The sequence below is a fragment of the Pleurodeles waltl genome, chromosome 3_1 (genome assembly GCF_031143425.1).
Source record: "Pleurodeles waltl isolate 20211129_DDA chromosome 3_1, aPleWal1.hap1.20221129, whole genome shotgun sequence".
Taxonomy (NCBI): domain Eukaryota; kingdom Metazoa; phylum Chordata; class Amphibia; order Caudata; family Salamandridae; genus Pleurodeles; species Pleurodeles waltl.
The window spans coordinates 1,909,677,121-1,909,697,122 of NC_090440.1; the positions used below are offsets into that span (position 1 = coordinate 1,909,677,121).

General features: G+C 46.2%; 1 protein-coding gene across 1 annotated transcript in view; it reads right to left on the reverse strand.

The window, feature by feature from the left end:
• Positions 1-20,002, reverse strand: part of LOC138285751 (aldehyde oxidase-like) — a 588,222-nt gene that overhangs the window by 375,566 nt on the left and 192,654 nt on the right. Inside the window, 2 exon segments of the mRNA XM_069226091.1 lie at positions 1,891-2,000; positions 6,701-6,794. Coding sequence (XP_069082192.1) covers positions 1,891-2,000; positions 6,701-6,794 — 204 coding nt within the window.

Below are 20,002 nucleotides of genomic sequence, written 5' to 3' on the forward strand. Positions count from 1 at the left end.
TGACACTGATTCTTACAGAGCCCTACCAGCAATACAGGGGCATTGGCCAAATATGTGAGTAATTGCACAACCACTTCTCCCTCTCCTCCAGCTGCACAGATGTTGATTTCATTTGAGGCTAACAAAAAGTCAGCTCCACCGTCCTTCAAAAATCAAGGGTGTGACGTGACTGGTGTCCAGATCTGAGAACCTTTTGGAGGCATCAAACTGTTACTGGATCTCACTCAGCTTGAACCATCTTTCTGTTCTGATCTTCATCTCAGATCTTCAGCCTTCCAAATGTTTCGGTATGTAGGTTGCTAAGTCTTATTTCCTAAATTTGCATTTTCTATCTCTCCACAAATCACCACTATTTTGTGCATTCTTATGCAGGCAAAGCTATACCATCAGTTGTATTTTCTGTCCAGTACCCCTTCAGGTTATTTCTGTAATGTTTTAGTGGACACTAATGCCCACAGCGTCCTGTTCTAACTCAAATCTCCATCTTTCTTTTGTAATAGATGAAGAGAAGTTGTTAAAATGGTCAAAACGAATTAAATAGATGCAAATGTTTCTTCTTTGAAACATTGTACAGGTTCCCTCTCAAGTAGGCAAAGGTTTTACAGATCATAAGCTGTATAACTCAGTTGGTGCTCTTGCATGGCTCACCCTCATGTGATCAGATCTACAATCAGCTAAACAGCTCTCTTGGGCCCTGCTCCTTTGGATATCTCTAACTTCCTCAAGCAACCCCTTCTGTTAAATTTACATCAGAGTCTAGATATTGCGGAATAACATGACATAACATGCATCTTCCCTAGTTATCAACTCCAATGACGAGCGAGGGGGCACCAATGTCCTGTGCTTCCCATGATTTAGAGATAAATCATCAGAACATGCCCAATTTTTACAGTGTTCAGAATACTGTTCCTCTTTCCACTCACCATACTCAGCGCTAATATTTCAGCAATAGTCGCTGTTCTTACCTCTGCCTCTTCCTTCTGTTTGTAGCAGCCTTCTTTTCTGTTGAAACAATGGTCCCAGGGAATTAGGTCATTTTGGCTTTGGTAGGCGGGTGGGCGGCCTGCCATCTGTCACGGAAAGACAGTTTGGCAGACATGGTACTTCACCACATTTGTAGCAGAGTATCCTGTCCGACAGACTCCAAAGCAGGGCCTCAGTGTGCTGTCAGATGAAAGTGAGTACCCCTTTCCCCAAACTTGGGGTCTGTTTCTCCTTTGCCTGCATCAGTTGCTTGCACCAGTTCACTACCCACATTATATATACAGTTTCACCGTGTGCACTGCTCTTCTCTCCTGGTAGGCACGAGCCCACAGCAACTCTACTTTCCTCTAAAACTGTGAATGACCTGCTTACACTCCTTGTGCTGATGCTAAAGATAACTGCTTTCTGTTAATGTTTGCATATATTAGTTATTAACACGCTCAATGATTTCCACCTTTTGGGAGAGTTTTCTGGAGCATTTGGGGAATGGCAGACATTGCTCTTAATGAAAGAGAAATGATGAAATGATGAAACATTGCTTATTTTGCGCAGGCAGTTGCAGGTGGTGGTCACTTGCAGGATGTGGTCAATCATACTCATTTTAGGGGCTCAGACTTATTTTTATCATCAGAGTTTGACCCAGAATAATAGCTAGGAAAAGAGTGTCAAAGGAAAAAGGAAGAGCGATAAGGAAACTCAAAGCATAGCGGAGAAAGAAAGAGGCATGCGGTGGACTCAAAACTAGGCAGTCGTGTTATTTGGCACCGCAGTCTGAGCGTTCCAAAGGAAAGCTAAGGACCCCTACATTTATTTTTTTACAAATTAATAATTACATCGCACAAATAGTCATGCATCATTGTTATCTCAAGTGTCATCGAGGAAGTGAAAAACGCCAGACACACCCACCTCTGTGGAATAAGGAATATGAACCGAGACCAAAATCTCATCAGACTCAATAACCGCCTTTCCGGATCCAGCAAAAAATGTTTCGTTCACAGGAATCATTCGTGTTCGTTCTAGTTGGAGAAAGAAGACAAAGGATGCTTCCAGTCTGGCACTCGTCTTCCTGTTATCATTTCCTAATTAATCTATGAACATGTAGTTTATTCACCAAAATTATGCACATCATCATCACTGCACACAATTAACCACTCAGAGATTTTTGATCATGTGTCTTCCTACTATACTGGTTTTATCTCAGCATTCTAGGAACAGAGGTGGTAATTTACTGTTTGGTGGAGAAGGTACTCTGCCACATGTGTCAGAGTACCCTGTCGGCCAAACTTTTGGTCTTTCCACCTTATTTACAATCTAGCGGATGGTCATATTTCTGCCGGTGGTGCCCCTGCTAGCTCCTCTGCGGAAACTGATGGTCCTAAGGACTGCTGGCCATCTCTCTAAGTACCTTGGATCATCCACCCTATTCAGGGCAGATGTTCGTACATACTGTTTTCCTGTTCAGAATCGCCAGAAAAAGACTCTCATTTGGGAATACAAATGCAGAAATGGAGGTCTGCTGTCCAATTTGTAATGGGATCTATTAATAGATAGATACACAGCACACAACGGTCCCTTATAAGACCAATTAATATCGATAAATGCATAGAATTGTAATAAATCCTATGCAAAAAAAGTATGAATAAGAGATAATAGTATTTATTTAATCAATTGAATGTAAATTCCAAATCAAGTCAATCACAGGAGAAATATATTTTTAGACAGGCTGTTTTACAACCAAATACCATAATATATCCAACGAAGTGTTTCAAAAATCAGAAAGTAATCACAATGTGATATAGCAAATGGCACAGGTCGTTAAGTAAAGACAGAGCAATATATCGTAGATTGTGTCAGTAAAATAGTGCCAATGCTCATACAAAAGAACTATTACAGAGAGTGTAGGAAAGTGCCCTCTTTTTGGCATGTAACCCCCAATTTCTGCCTGATGTCAGTGTGTTTGACTGTGTCACTGCGATCCTGCCAACCTGACCCCAGTGCTTATGCTCTCTCGCCTCTAAATTTTTGTCACTGCATCCTGGTAACACAGTATTTCACCCCAAATTGGCATACTGGTCACCTCTTATAAGTCCCTAGTATATGGTACTTAGGTACAGAGGGCATTGGTGTTCAAGGGGATCCCTTTGGGCTGCAGCATTTCTTTTGCCACCCATAGGGAGCCCATGCAAAGGCTTCAACAGGACTGACATTGCAGGTCTGTGTGAAATAGTGCATGCACCCTTTCACTGCCATTTACACTGCACCAGGTCACTTATAAGTCACCGATATACCAGGCCTTCCAACCCTGAAGGCTGGGTGCAGAGTACCTGTGTGTGAGGGCACCCCTGCTTTAGCAGAGGTGCCCCCATGTCATCCAGGAACATTTTCCCAGACATCGTGAGAGCGGGGACGCCATTTTACACGTGCACTATACATAGGTCACTACCTATGTACAGCTTCACAATGGTAACTCTGAATATGGCCATGTGTGGTATCAAACATGTTGGAATCATACCCCAAGGCTTTAAGGATTTTATAAACATTGGTTCTATGATTCCATGCACTCTGAGGGGCTCCTTAGAGGACCCCCAGTACTGCCATTACAGCCTTCTGAGGTTTTCCAGGCAGCCCCAGCTGCTGCCACCTCACAGACAGGTTTCTGCCCTCCTGTTGCTTGGGCAGCTCAAGCCCAGGAAGGTAGAACAAAGGATGTTCTTTGGGAGAGGGATGTTACACCCTCTCCCCTTGGAAATAGGTGTTATAGGCATGGGAGGGGTATCCTCCCAGAGCCTCTGGAAATGCTTTGAAGATGGTGCCTTCCTTGCATAATCCACTCTATACCGGTTCAGAGACCCCAGTCCCTGCTCTGGCATAAAACTGGGCATAGGAAAGGGGAGTGACCGCTCCCCTGTCCTTTACCACCGCAGGGGTGGTGCTCAGAGCTCCTCCAGAGTGTCCCTGCGTTTTGCCATCTTGGATTCCAAGTTGGCAGGGCACTCTGGGAGCATTTGAGTGGCCAGTGCCAGCAGGTGACGTCAGAGCCCTCCCCTGATAGGTGCTTACCTGTTAGCTGACCAATCCCACTTCCAGGGCTATTTAGGGTCTCTCTCTTTGGGTGGTTCTTCAGATTCAGATTTCAAGACTCCAGCAGGAATCATCTGCATCCTTTACTTCACCTTCTACCGATGAAACTGCATCTGGACCCTCCAGGAACTCTACAAACTGCAACAAAGAAGCAAAGAGGACTTCTGCAACATTGTATCTTCAGCTTCTGCCAGCAACTGCAACTGTTTCCAGGTTGTGCATCCTTTGAGGACTACTGTCTTCAGCCTGTATCAGAAGAACGAAGGAATCTCCCTTGAAGTGAAGGAGTCACTTCCCTGCTTCAGCAGGCACCCCTCTGCAGCGACAACTGGTGGCTTCGGTGCCCTTTCCTGAAGATGTGCGTGGATCCAGCAACACGGGTGGACTGAAGCGGTCCCAACGGTCCTGAAGTCCAGCTGTCCAACTTTGGTGGAGGTAAGAGCTTCGCGCCCCATGCAAGACAGTACCCTAGTGCGCTGCATGTTTTGCAGTTGCCAAGGCTTGTTGGCATCCTTCCACGAAGTTCTTCATGCATCGTGCGGCTCTGGCCCCCAGCACTCCTTCCTGTGACGCACAGCCTCCTACGTGGTTCTTCGGCGGCGTGGGATCCCTTTGTGTAGTGCTGCATGGGCCTCCTTTTGCACCTTCTTTGACCCCATGCTGTGGGACTCCTGTGCAAGCTGCCTGGTCTTCTGAGGGCTCTCTGAGTTGCTGAGAACCCCCTCTGCCTCTCCCTCCTGGGTAAAGGCCACCAGGTCCCTCCTTGTCCCGGGCAGCACCATTTTCCACTAACCATGAGCTTTGCATGTGTCAAGGCTTGTTGGCGGAATCAAGCGACGCAAATCAGGCTGCAATCATCCATCCAGCGTGGGACATCATCTGCACCAACCAGAAACCTGCATCCGTCTTCTTGGGTGTACTACTGACTGTTCTTCACCAGTGGTTCTTCTTTTGCACCTTCATCTGGGTTAGCAGGGGCTCCTGTTCTCCCTGGACTTCTCGGTGCTTCTTGGACATGGTCCCCTTCTTCCACAAGTCTTCAGGTCCAGGAATCCATCGTTGGTGTTCTAGGAAAGTTACTGTGATTTACACCTGCTTTCCTGGGCTCTGGGGTGGGTTCTATTACTTACCCCTGGTGTTTTTTAATACTCCCAGCGCCCCTCTACACATTACACTTGCCTAGGTGGGAAACCGACTTTCGCATTCCACTATTTTAGTATATGGGTGTGTTCCCCCAGGCCCACTTCTGACTATTGTGATTTCACTATTTGCAATGTTTTCTAACTATTTTTGCAGCTATTTCTGAATTCTGGTGTATATACTGTGTATATCACTTATCTCCTAAGGGAGTATAGTCTCTAAGCTATTTTTGGCATTTGTGTCACCAAAATAAAGTACGTTTATTTTTGTAACACTGAGTATTTTCTTTCATGTGTGTGACTTCAGTGGTACTGCATGAGCTTTGCATGTCTCCTAGTTAGGCCTTGGCTACTCATCCACACTACCCCTAGAGAGCCTGGCTTCTAGACACTGACTACATTTCACTTATAAGGGATAACTGGACCTGGTATAAAGTGTAAGTACCTTAGGTACCCACTACAAACCAAGCCAGCCTCCTACAGAGAGTCAATATGCAATTGTCGTTGATGTAACATTTCGATCTCAAAGGAAGAATTGAGCTGAATCATCGTCAGGATGAAGGAATTCAACCTGAGTGTAGATATTCAAATTGCATGCCTGCTGGGAAAAGAAACTGTTTCTTCTTTTCCCAGCAGGCATGCAATTTGCTATCAGGCACCTTGATGGGGCATTCTGGTAATAAACTGCTTATGATAAACCACCTAGGGCAGTGCCTAGATTCCACAAAACCACCCTTAAATTTATGTTAGACTTGTGATGGCAAGATCGAAAGAGAAGTCATGCAGGGCATAAGTATAGAGCGTTAACTTCCTTCTGATTTTTCTGGTCAGGTTTAACCGGTAACAAGCAGTGTGGAACAGCTGGGAGTAGTGGAAGGACTTCAGGCTCCTGTGATCCAATCTGGTACACGCAGATAGCCCCGAAACACACCCAATCACCTAGGGTTATCTCTGGGATATCTGAAGGATTTTGGGGGCCCCGGGCCAAACATATTTTTGGGGGGCCCTGTTCGAACAGCTTTGAATTTATGATCCAATGTCAGCTTTTTCATGCCCTCTTTGGCCAGGTCACCGACCATGCACAGGCTAAATGTGTTTCCATGTAATATTATGTGTTTTCAATATTGTAACACAGCAGCAGCTTGTGAGGTCATGGTTACATCTAAAAGGAACTTTTCTATGGGTGTTGCATGGTGTTGAAAAACAACCATTTGTCTGCAAAATGTCTGCAACAGACTCTCACACATCACTTGAATTAAAATAAAATTAAAGGAAAATGGCATTTAAAACAATTTATGTTTAAGAATCATTTAAGGTCATCAGGGAAGGACTCAGTGAAGAATAGAGCTGAGCTATTGGGGGGATGAAAGAGGAGGGGCCTCAAAGCTCACTTTCCCCATGCCTTAAAACATCTCTGGGTCATCAAACTTCTAACCTATCCTCCATCTATCCATCAGTCCCATTCACCCATCCTCGCTCTACCACTCACACCTCACCTTTCGACGCCATGGTCAGGGTGCAGCCGCCAGCAGCCAGAACAGGATTCAGGTCAGAGGTTGATGCTCTGCTGATAATATTTCCTCCTAAAGACTAAAAAAGGCAAGACACAGTTAAATATATTTCACTACAAATATTATCTGACAAGGCAGACTATGGGCCTCATTATGACCCTGGCGGGCGGCGGAGGCCGCCCGCCAGGATCCCGCCCTCCAAATTACCGCGCCGCGGTCAAAAGACCGCGGCGGGTATTACGAGTTTTCCCCTGGGCTGGCGGGCGGTTCCAGTTAAACCGCCCGCCAGCCCAGGGGAAAACGACCTTCCCACGAGGATGCCGGCTCGTAATCGAGCCGGCGGAGTGGGAAGGTGCGACGGGTGCTACTGCACCCGTCGCGTATTTCACTGTCTGCAAGGCAGACAGTGAAATACATTTTGGGGCCCTCTTACGGGGGCCCCTGCCGTGCCCATGCCATTGGCATGGGCACGGCAGGGGCCCCCAGGGGCCCCGCGACCCCCCCTACCGCCATCCTGTTCATGGCGGCTTTCCCGCCATGAACTGGATGGCGGTAGGGGGGGTCAGAATCCTCATGGCTGCGGAGCGTGCTCCGCAGCCATGGAGGATTCCAAAGAGCAGCGGAAAGTCAGCGGGAGACCGCTGACTTTCCGCTTCTGACCGCGGCTGAACCGCCGCGGTCAGAATGCTCATTGGAGCACCGCCAGCCTGTCGGCGGTGCTCCCGTGGTCGGTGGCCCTGGCGGCCACCGGCCGCCAGGGTCAGAATGACCCTCTATGTGTACCTTCTTCTGCTACAGTGCTGCTCTCTCAAATCAATGGTTTAAGCATTGAAATGCAAATGCAATCAATACCGGCTTAGGGAAAAATGATTAGGGAAATTCTGTTCCGATCACTCTTTCATATTTAAGATGCCCCAAATAGGAAAGCATTAATTTTTTATGAAGATATTATTTAACAGTTGGCATTTGTGAGCCTTTCTGACATTCATGAATGTTTGAAAATGCCTGTCTGTCGTTTTTAGGTTAAATAGTTGTCAATACTGTGTACGAATATCCCATCAAAGCATGCACTAAAATATCCTACTATTTGGTCACAAATGTACTGGAATAACCAATTATTGCTCCAGAATATTCTGTTGTTTCATTTCCATTTTTATAGCAATCACACAGTGAAGTAACCCTCGGTATGAGATCCAAATACATTAAAACAGAAATGTCTGCATTGCTTTATAAAATACTGAAATAGAACCCTTTTCAAGATGTTTCCTGGCACGTTGTTACCCAGCCTCGTTGTCTGGCAGAAGTCTGACCAGCCTGTTCTGAATCTCTGACCTTCAGTAGAGACATTAGGCCAGTACACGGGTCACCAAATGTAAAGTAGCATTTCAACCCATCCTTGAGGTATCTAGGTGTCTTTCCATGCACACATTTATATGCCAAAGATAAACGTTTGAAAGTAAATCTGCTCATCACTGCTATCTAATGAAGATAGTTGTCTTGGGAGCAGAGATGTGCTCTCTCAGGGAAACTATAGACACTATTCCTGGGGCTGAAAAAAACCTGCATCCATTGCAGCAGCAGTTCAGAACAACCTGCATGCTGGAGGAAGCCAAACTGCATGTCCTGCTAAATGGCTCAAGAAAATATTGCCCGCTCTGATTCCAATAGAAAAGGATCAATGTGCCTCATCATGATAATAATGATGTGAGGACTAAGAGCCGTCATTAATTCGTTATTGTGTTTACAATGAATCCAGGTTGACTTCCAATTTCCTTACATTAGCTAATGTAGGAACCTGAAGAACAAGTTACTTACCTTCGGTAAAAAATTATCTGATAGAGACATATTCTAGTTGCAGATTCCTTACCTTAAAATTTCCTCCAAGCATCAGGCTGGATCTGGTGATTTTTCTTAGAGCAGAACCCCTTAGTGAAATCAGGTGGCGTTGGTCGACTCTGCATCATTGACATTGTGGTCGCCGTGAGGATGACGTCGCAAGTCGTATATAGGTGCCACCCCAGCACACTGACGTCAGTTTCTTTTCACAACTTTCCATGCCAGTAGCACAGAGCCATGAAGAACATCTCTACCAGATAATTTGTTACCGAAGGTAAGTAACTTGTTCATCTGATGGAGAATTCTAGTTGCAGATTCCTTACCTTAGAATAGATATCCAAGCAATACCATCCTCGGTGGTAGGCTGCGAACCAAGATCATAGTAGAAAGTCCTTGCATGACCGAACGGCCAAAGTAGCTGTCTCTGCAGACCTTACTGTCCAGGCAGTGTTTTGTGAATGTGTGCAGAGATGCCCACGTTGCTGCTTGGCAGATGTCCAGGACAGGAACTCCACGTGCTAATGCTGTGGAGACAGCAGTTGCCCTGGTGGAGTGAACACACAAGCCATCACGGTGCTGCTTCTTTCCTAAAGTGTAGCGCATTTTGATGCAGAGCACCACCCATTGCGAGATGGTCTGCTTCTGCACTGCCCATCCTTTCTTCATGCCTACATATTCTACAAAGGGTTGATCGTTCACCCTAGAAATCTTTGGTACGATTGAGTTAGAACACCAACGGTCTTTTTGGATCCAGACGGTGGAGTCTCTCCTCTTCATGAGAAGGATGTGGAGGTGCATAAATAGTAGGCAAAGTGATGGACTGGCCGACATGAAAAGGTGTAACCACTTTAGGAAGGAAGGAGGCTTTGGTACAAAGCACCACTTTCTGAGGATGGACAGATAAAAATGGTGGCTTCGAAGAAAGAGGTTGAAGCTCAATCACTCTGCGAGCAGAGGTGATGGCAATGAGGAAAGCAGTTTTGAAAGTGAGGAGCCGCAAAGGACAATTATGTAGTGGCTTAAAAGGGGCACACAAGATAGGTAAGGGCCAAGTTCAACTCCCATCGGGGCATTATGAATGGGGAAGGTGGGAACAAATGGGTGGGTCCTTTCAGTAACCTCTCAACAATGGGAGACTTGAACAAGGAAGGTTGATCTGACAGTCTGAGAAAGGCTGAGATGGCAGATAGGTAGCCTTTACGGGTGCCCAAAGCAGAGCCCTGTTGGGCAAGAGAGAGGTCGTACAGTAGGACCCCAGACAGAGGTGCAAAAAAGGGATCAATAGACTTGGTACACCATGCCACAAATTTGTTCCAATGACAGGCGTACACCGTTTTGGTGGAGGGATGACTGGTTGCCAAGATAACATTGCAGACTTCGGGCAGAAGGTTGAAAGCTGCCAACTGCCGCCACTCAATCTCCATGCAAGAAGGCGGAGATTGGACAGGTTTGGGTGGAGGAACGTCCCCTGCTGCTGGGACAGAAGATCCTCCTGATGGGGCAGTCTGATCAGAGGATCAGTGGCCATGCCCAGGAGCTCGGGATACCATACTCTCCGTGCCCAGTCCATAGCCACAAGGATTACTTGGGTCCGGTCGTTCTTGGTCTTCCTCAGAACTCTGGGTAGAAATGGTATTGGCAGGAAGGCGTAAAGGAGGCCTTAGTTCCACTCGAAGCGAAAAGCATCACTGAGCAAGTGCCGCTTTGGAAACTCCAGCTCGCAAAACAGCTGATATTGCGTGTTCTCTGTGGAGGTGAACAGATCTAACTAAGGCTCTCTTCACTGCTGAAAGAGACCTTGCACCACCTCCAGATGGAGATGCCATTTGTGACTGAATATGCATTGACAGCTGAGTTTGTCTGCTCTGGTGTTCAGAGAACCTGCCAGATGTTGAACCGTCAGGGATATGCCCTGGTGTTCCAGCCCTGTCCAGAGGTGCAGAGCCTCTTGACAAGGGGGCCACGATCCCACTCCGGCCTGATTGTTGCAGTACCACATGGCGGTGGTGTTGTCCGTGACCACCTGCACCACCATTGCACTCTCTCTTTGAGAGAGGGAAGGAATGCTTTCAATGCAAGCCTTTTCATCCGGAGCACCAAAAGATTGATGTTGAGCCCAGGATTCTGCTGTAGACCAGAGTCCTCTGATCTCTGCCTCTCCCATGTGGCCACCCCATCCCAGAAGTGACGCATCTGTCACTACTGTTACGTCTGGTTGGGGAAAGGAGAGGGATTGGCATTGACCCAATCTCGATTCGAAAGCCACCACTGCAGATGTTGCGCTGTTCCCTCTGAGACCTGGACCTTGTCAGAGAGGTTTCCCTGATGCAGCGCCCAATGGAACCTCAGGTCCCATTACAGAGCCCACATATGCCATCTGGCATGTGTGACTAGCAGGATGCAGAAGGCCATGAGGCCCAGCAGCCTGAGAGTCATTATTACTGAAATCCAGGATAGAGGCTGAAACATCAGTATCATAGCCTGAATATCCTGTACTCGCTTTTTTGGGAGAATAAGCCCGAAACTTCACTGTGTCCAGAACAGCTCCAATGAACGGGAGCGCCTGAGAGGAAGTCAGGTGTGACTGCGGCAAGTTTATAGTGAACCCCAGCGAATACAAAATTTCACCATAGTCTGAAGGTGGGAGACAACAGTCTGGGGCATGCTCGCCTTTAACGGCCAGTCATCGAGGTAGGGGGAAGACTGAAACCTCTGACCTGCGCAGATGAGCTGTGACCACCACCATCACTTTTGTGAACACACGAGGGGCACTGGTAAAGTGAAAGTGCTTGTGACCTACCATGAATCGTAAGTAACTCCTGTGGGCAGGCAGGACGGGTATATTGAAGTAGGCATCCCCCAAGTCCAACACTGCCATCCATCTCCAGGGTCCAAGGCAGATAGGACCTGAGCCATGTAAGTATTTTCAACTTCTCCTTCCTGAAGAAGAGATTGAGGACACGGGGATCGAGGATAAGGCAAAGGCCCTTGTCCTTCTTAGGCACCAGAAAGTAGTGGGAATAACAACCACAAGGTGACTTCTGGTGCAGGGACCCTCTCTGTGGCTCCCCTGCCCAAAAGAGCTGTAACCTCCTCACAGAGAAGTGCCATGTGAGTCTCCATAATCCGATTGTAGGATGATGGCATGGATGGAGACGTAGTCTCAAAGGGGAGGGAGTAGCCCCTTCGGACTATTTGCAAAACCCACCTTTCCTACGTGATGGATTCTCAGTGGGGCAGGTGATGGCGGATCCTGCCTCTGAGAGGTCCGGGATGGTGCAATGGACTAGGTTGGTTTAGAGGCTGCAACAGGGGCAGGGGTGGACTGAGCAGACCTCTGGCTCCCTGACTCACGAGCCCATGGGGTTCTGGGTCTGCAGCCATGCAGGGGCTATGCAGCATGGGTGGCTCAGTGGCTGGCAGGGAAAGGACGCAGTAGGGAGCCCCTTCCATAGTCACAAAAGGGGCAAAAAGTGGACAATGGTGGACAAGGAGCAGCTTCAAGGCCAAGGGACCGAGCCAAAGCCCGGGACTCGTTAACGCGCTCAAGCCTTGGGTCTGCTTTGTCTCAAAAGAGACGGGTGGCATGTAAGGGCATTTTCATGGGAGATTGTTGGCTATCCCCCGAGAAGCCAGATGTCCTCAGCCAGTCATGGCACAATAAGGCCACCATCGCCGCAACTGATCTGCCCAGTGAGTCAGTCGTGTCCAGTCCACAACGTATTGTGAACTTGCCTGCATCCCTCCCATCAGCAACGGCTTGGGTAAGGGTGGCCCGGGCCTCCTCCAGGACCAGTGGCAGCCCATGCATGACCGTATCCCATAAGGGATGAGTGTAGGAGCCCAAAAGGCATGCGATGTTCACAGACCGCAATGCCAGACTGGAGGAAGAAAACATCTTCTTCCCAAGCTGGTCCAGTCTCTTTGATTCCCGATCCGAGGGTGCGCCAGATGCAGAAGAAGCCTGGATGACAAGGCTCTATGGCATAGGATGTTTGGACAGAAATTTAGGGTTGTTAAGTGCAGGTCAATGGCAGTGAGCGACTGTCCTATTCACAGGAGCCTCTATGCTCAGTCTGGACCAGGTTCCCAGTCGGACATCCGTGAGGGCTTCATTAAAGGGTAACAGGGGTTCCGAAGTGGAGGCCCCAGGCTGAAGCACCTCAGTCAGGAGGTTAGTCATGACTGCCACAGAAGGGAGCTCAAGGTCGAGGACCTCAGCCACCCTTCTGGCCACCATGCAATATGACGCTCCCTCCTCCCTAGCCACAGTAGGGGGAGAGAGCATGCCAGCGTCTGGGGAGGTATCCAGACCACTAGCCTCACCCAATTCCTGTGCCCAGTCCATTTCAGGATGTCTAGCTGGCATTCTAGAGGGTCCAGTGACCCCTCCAAACTCTCCCCATACCTGTACCCATAAGAAAGAGGGTCAGGATGCAACCTGGGGTGAGAAGACCCCATCGAAGATGGATCTGCGCGTCAGCCATTCTGGCTCCTGGTCGTCGTGGATAAGTATTGGGTCGGTGTCGATTGTGGGCCCAACCGATGTCGGAAGCGTCAAAGTCTTTGCCGGCGCTGGGGAAGGTCACGTTGGCACAACCAGCGTCGGCACAGATCCAATAGCGGGTCTGGAAGGGCCCTTAGTAGCTGGGCCAAAGCCCCTGGCGTGGAACCTGAAGGACCCCCTTCTGACCCCACAGGGATCCGAAGGCACCGCATGGGAGTCGGTCAGCCCAAAAATGAGGCACATAGCCTCATAAAACTGTCTCAGCTGGCAGGGGTGGTTCCGGCTCCTGGAAACTCGGGGAGGCGCGGAGCCAACCCAGAAGTAGGCTCTGTAGACAGAGGCCTAAAGCCTCGATGCTCTTCCTGCGTTGCGTTGTCAATGCGACGGGGCGAAGTCTGGGCGAAGTCAAAGAACGTTTGGCCTTTTTCGACTTCTTGTTTTTGTGACAGAGTGTCCCAAAGTCTTAGAGTGGGATGACAAAGAGTGGTGGTGACTCCGGGAGAGGTCTTGTGACCTTCCCCTCAAACGAGACTGGGAGCGATGCGAAATCGAGCACCGGGCCACCATGAGCATCAGGGAGTGTTCCCTCAAAGCCTTCGGATTCGTGGCCCAGCACTCAGAGCTCGACTTTGGGTCGTGGTCGTGCTCCAGGCACCACAAGCACACAAGGTGTGTATCCGTTACCGACATCTTTTGGTGACAGGACTCACACAGTTTAAATCCGGTCTTCTGTGACATTCTCAATGCTCCAATGGGTCAATAAATGTCAATAAAACGTCAAAGTTAGTAAAAAGAATGACTAAGGGCAGCTCTCTCCAGATCGGTGCAGAAAGAAAAGAACTGACACTGTGGTCTCTGCGATGACATTGCAGTCATATAAAGGGCACCTATATACGACTTCACCACGATACCAACAACATACCTGGAGTCAACTGACAGCGTGCAGGGTACTGCTTGAAGAAAAATCTCCGGATCCAGTCTGACAACTGGGGAAAATTCTAAGGTAAGGAATCTGCAACTAGAAGTCTCTATCAGATAATCACATAAAGAAAAGAAAGGGCAGAGTCTTTGAATGTTATCAAGCATTTCTGAATTTTCTCAAATCAGAAATATCCACCCACTAGTGAGCCATGATAAATGTTTTGGGTACACAGAAATGTCCAGATGTTTCAGGTGTGTGTGTACTGTCAGGCTAAAGATCTCTAGAAGATTGATCTGAGCATCCACCAGAGCAGTCTGAATCCTTCTCACTAGACTGAAACCTGACTAGCAATCACCCACAATATTGTAATCCACCATGCAGATGGCAGGCTGCCAGCCAAACTATAAATGTGACACTAAAATGAGAGATTGACTTGTACAGAATTGAGAATGATGCTGAGACAAAACAAAACAGGCTAGAGCAATTGGTTTTCAATAGTCAGAGTGCATCTAGGGTAGGGAAATTGAGCTATTGGCAAAAACACAGCATAAGCATTCTAAAATATAGGATCCAAAATAAAACAGGAGCTGTCAACCGGACTAAAAGTTTACTAACAATTAAGTATCCAATTGTAGATTAAGAAGCTAAAGACTACCTGTTGCCACTTGGCACGGCATGGATGTCAACCAGCACACAGTGTATGAATAGGGCTCCTACTTTGCTAACTGTGCCATGATGGGTGGAAAAAGACTCCAATATCTATTTTCATTGCACATATATTCTAAATGTTGTTGTACTACTGCAGAGATAAGCAAGGTTAGCTGAGGTAAATTGTGGTCTCAATGCCAAATTCTCGAATTTATGGACGATGTGCTACATCCGGAGGAAACTCCACAAATAACGTCCCCCACTACTTTATATTCTGGATTCAGTAATCAGATGTCTGCCCATTACCAACCAACACCAAATCAGGCCCACAGTATCCATTTGCATTAAAGAACAGGCACAGGAGTGGAACATGTGTAATGGATAGCTGTAGTTTTCAAAGAGAGACTTAACTTCACTCCAAATAATTTGGATCACAACATAAGAATTTTTGTGTCTGTCTGATCATACCTCCTCCAGTATTGTGATGAAGTGCCAGGTAATGTGAGCCCAATGGTCAAGGGGTGCAATCCCACCAGTGGCAAGTGTCTATGTAGTCTCTCAAATATGGCTGCACTGCATAGATTATAATCAGTGTTTTTCATATAGTAACGTTGGCAAAAAGCTTTTTTTCTCCAAGGGTTCTAAATTAAGAAAATCATGCAATATCTGATCTCCTGGATCATAAAGATTTCTAAAGTTATCATGGGGTAAGCACCATCCCTTTTCACATGAAGATTTAAAACCCAATGGAAATCAGTAAATTCCAAAAGCTGCCTTTCTCAGATATGGTAAAACAAGATTTGCAGTGTTCTAAATATTTAGGTTGTCCAACCATGTGCAATAAAGTGAACTAAGATGCCACTCTCTCCTTACTGAACATTTATTTATGTTTATTCCTGGGGAAAACCGAGAATTTGCATGGACAAGAGACAAGATTGAATATGTACAAGAGAAAATCTGTAATAAAGAAATGTTATTAAAAAAGAATATGTATATGAGGCATTCTTGAATTTGTTTACTGCCACAATATCCCTGATCTCCTTCAAAGCTACTTTTCCAGCCTTGAAAGTTGGGACAAAAATAATAATAACCTGGGCAGGTAAATGTATCAGTGTAAAAATTAACTTCTTGCCAAGGTTGTAAATTTGGTGCATGCCAATCAAAATTCTGAAACAAAAACTAAGTATGTACGTGAAATACTCTTCCACACAAACGTCTGTCATAATCAGTAACTTTGCCAGAAAATAGTTTGCCAGGATCCAATGATTGTTTTATCTAGTTAAAAGAACAACATGTTCTCCAAGGAAAAATTCATAGGCACTGTGCCAGAATACCCCACCACTTTACGAGAAAGTCATGTGGCCTTTAACGGCGAATCCCAGTGAACACCAAAGCACCAGTTAGGGGGATTGCCAGCTTTAGGTTTACCATATATTGGACGCTAGTTAGTCTGGACTTTCCTGGCTTGGTAGGAAAGTTTAAGTAATCTCACTACAGGAGACCCTTGGCAGGACAGACCATAACTAGATGTTAATCAAGCCCTCGAGGGGCTTAACATTTTAAAATGTTTAATGAGGTCTACTGAATGTACAGTAACATTGTCTACTTGGTTAAAATACCTATGATTCACAAGGAAAAAATAGGCGAAATGTAAGTTCCGAGTTTGTCACTTTAAACGGAGCCTCACATTCTAGAGAGGAAATATAAACATGATTAGCCTCCTAGCTGGAAATGTAAGTGGAGCAAGTCACAGAAAAAAACACATTGGCTGAAACAGCTACATTTATATTATTAGGAACTCACAAATTAGTGTTTTCAACAGCAGCAGATGCCTCGCTTTGTCAAGTGGCAAAGAACAAAGTAATAACGTCTATGAGACAGAGAAAAAATTGAATATGTAATGAATCTGACTTCAGAGTGATAACTGTGAAAGTGAGGGACCTTGAGTAAAACTAGAGCAATATTTAGGAAAGACCACCATTATGCTGGGTTAAAGTAACACTCATTATTTGGGATTGAAGTCACAGTACAATTTGTGCTGTGTGTGCTCTTCATAAGTGTTCAACACAATGCAGTGAAGGATAGTAGCATGTTCGTAACAATAGGACATGTATGGTGACCACCACTACTGCAAGTGTCAGAATGAGAGGCTCTAGAAAAGATCTGGGACTAACCCCCAAAATAAATGATGTCAAAAGCTGGCAGCAATTGCTTCAATGCTCGTAGAAAAGTTCAGCTCATGAAGCCAGGGTGGTTCTTTACCTAGTGATGTGTCATTTACCTTACGGAGCACAGAAATCAATCTTGTTCGCTGTTAACATCTGAGAGATCCCTAAAGATCAAAAAGTAACAAGCATTGGCGCAGACAATAAGTCTCACGTCTTTGGGATATATTAGCTTTGCCAAAGCCTTTTAGTCTTGCTATACAGCATAGGCAAGATGCTATGCAGCACAACGAAAAGCTATAGAAAGAAAAATAGGCACAATGAGACAGCTGCATGGCCAGTTTATCTACTACGTATGCAAACCTACAACATGACTGCGCACTCTGTTATTTATTCATTCATCTGGGATGGATCAGTTCATTAAAAAACAAAAAAAGAAAAGAAGTAGTACAAAAGCGCTTTTAAGGCACACAGGCAGGCAGAAATTTAATGCCTGGTCATCTGCTAACTACATAAGACATTTTGAAATGACCGCAGGTGGGGGGAGGGGTCAGCAACGGGAAGTGGGAGAATGAAGAAACCAGGAGTCGCATCATTACACAAGCGGGAAAGCAATACTATGAGGTCCAGACAAGAGCGCAAGGGTGGGCAAGGAGGTGGGTAATGGAGAAGCAAATAGGAGAGTGAGAACAACATGGTCCATGGTAGGGGGGCAGAGAAGTACATAAGGGAGACAGCTGAAAAAGCATGCACTCTCACACAGTGCCTAATCAAAAAGATAAATGCAGTTCCTGAAAAGTAAGCAATGGCAGAGCACAAGTAAAGCGGCTATGCTCCAGGGGAGGGACAAATATAGAAGAAGAATGCAAGCCCACACAAGACAATGAGTAAAAAGCAAGCTAAGGAGAGCAACAATAAAGTCAACCAATGGTAAGCAATGGGCAGGCTCTTAGCCCACTGCAGGTTCACAACAGATGTTGACACATTTGCCAATGCTACAGTGTTAGAAAGCCAGCAGAAATGAAAAGCGACTACATCAGGGCACAACATATATCACCTCCTGAAGGGCATGTGCGGTCCACAGCCACTGGAACACTCTAAATCCTTGTCCTGCATGTGGTCTTTGAGATCTTAATAATCGATTTAAATTAACTATACCAAAGACACCAAATGAAATTCAGGATGCATTGTCTGTTCCCTATTCTGTTGGTCAAAAGCAGAGAGGGAGTGAGTGCATTCCATGTTCACATTTGTGAATGAGACTCTTCATTATTTATATATTTATCTGGTCCTTAATTCCTTGGGACAGCTCCAAGCCGGCCTAGCAGCTACCCACAGGGGAAGAGCTGGTCCCACAACATGCCTGCATCAGGAATGGCAGCAAAAGTACTTCCGCTGCCATCTCTGCCCCCTTCCCCAGTGATCTGATGAGAGCAGGCTGGGGATGCATTGGAAGCCATTTGCTACCAGCGTGGTCCAGAGGAGGTGAGTTTTCCTCCTGGGAGGGCAAGGAGGCACCGGGGAAAAGAAAAAGGTTTTCTTTTCCCCAAGTGTCTCTTTGCAGTGCATTCCTGCTGTGTGAAGCAGGAATGCATCGACTAGCAGCAGGGTTTTAATTTTTTGTGTATTTGGTGTAGGGGAATGGTCACTTGGGCAAGGGTCACTCCCTATAATTTGGGCATTGTTTTGTCCGTTTTCTGTCCCCCATGGGGCAAAACAAGCTTATTTTTATGCCCATTGTTCCCTGGTGGGGGGCAGAAAGCCACTAGACACCTGGGAGTTTGTATATGTAAATATCTGGGAGTGGCCCGTTGGGCAGGGGGGCTCCCCTTCATTGGGAAAATATTCTGCCATACCTTTGCCCATTTTCTGCCCCACTGGGGGCAGATTGGCCATATTGTTAGGCCCATCTGCCCCAAATGAGAGAAGAAAGCCACTAGACACCAAGGATTTTCTTTATTTGTCAGGGAGCGTCCCCTTGGGCAAGGCTCATAGCTATTATGAGGGCAATATTTTGGCCATTTTCTATTGTTTGGTCCATCTGGGCCCCAAGGGACTCAGAAAACCACTAGCCACCAGGGAGTTGCAAATGTATATGTCAGGGAGTGGCACTTTATTGGGAAATTATTTTGTCATACGTTTGCCCATTTTCTGCCAACCCTCCTTGGGGCAGATCAGTCATATTTTTAGGCCCAACCACCGCCATGAGGGGCGGAAAACCAGTAGACATCAGGGAAAGTGTCTGTATGTGTGTGAACTGGAGTTTAGCTGATAGTCTGTTTGAACTGGGGGTTTAGCTGATGGTGTGTTTGAACTGGCTGCTGACATGCAATGTATGTGGCTGGCATTAGGATTGTGGTGTGTGTGAAGTGGTGTTTGGCTGGAGTAAGTGTCACTCCCCTCTAGGGTGTCAATGTCTTACCTTTGGTTTGTGCCCTCTTTGGGGGTAGATAGGATGTTTGACTTCATAGTGTTTTATAATGTTAACTGTTTTATTTCTTGCTATCATCTACAATTGTGATCTTGATGTTGTATTTATCCTTTTTATTCTAGTGCAAAGATTTTGATTTCTTTTGTGGCGACTCCTGCTTGCGGTTTCAGCACTGGTAGATCTGCAGTTTGTGTAGTTGCATATGTTTGGTAAGAAAACTTTTTTTGTATTGTTTACTCCAAATGAGTATCATTGCCCTGCGTGAATGTATTTTTTATAAATGGTGTAATAATAGCAGCATATTTAACTTCTGTTTTATCGTGTGTCAAAATCTCCTTGGATTTGTTCAAGATGTGTATTGTGCTGTCTTGTGAGTAATATGTTTTTGTTTTTCCTCATTAGTGGGATATCTTGGTGCTTGCTGTGTCTATGCAGAGTAGCTGCAGGTGATTTGAAGTTTACCTGTTTCTGGCACGTCAGTGGTACTGTTTTTGAGAATAAAAGTCTTTGTGTAATTTGTATTGATGCACTTTTCATTCCAGATTACTCTATGCCATTAGTTTTACTTTCTGTTTGATAAAGCCACACTTTATTACTTATTTTAATAGTGTTGGTTATTGTTGACTTCTTTTTTTTGTTACTTTTATTAGCAAGGATTATTGCTAGCTGCAGGATTACCGCGCAGCAGGTTGTTGGTTTGCTTTTAGAATCTTCCTCTGACCATGGCTCTGAGACTGAGTCTGCATCTGAAGCAGAGGAGGAAGTCCAATATTCTGGC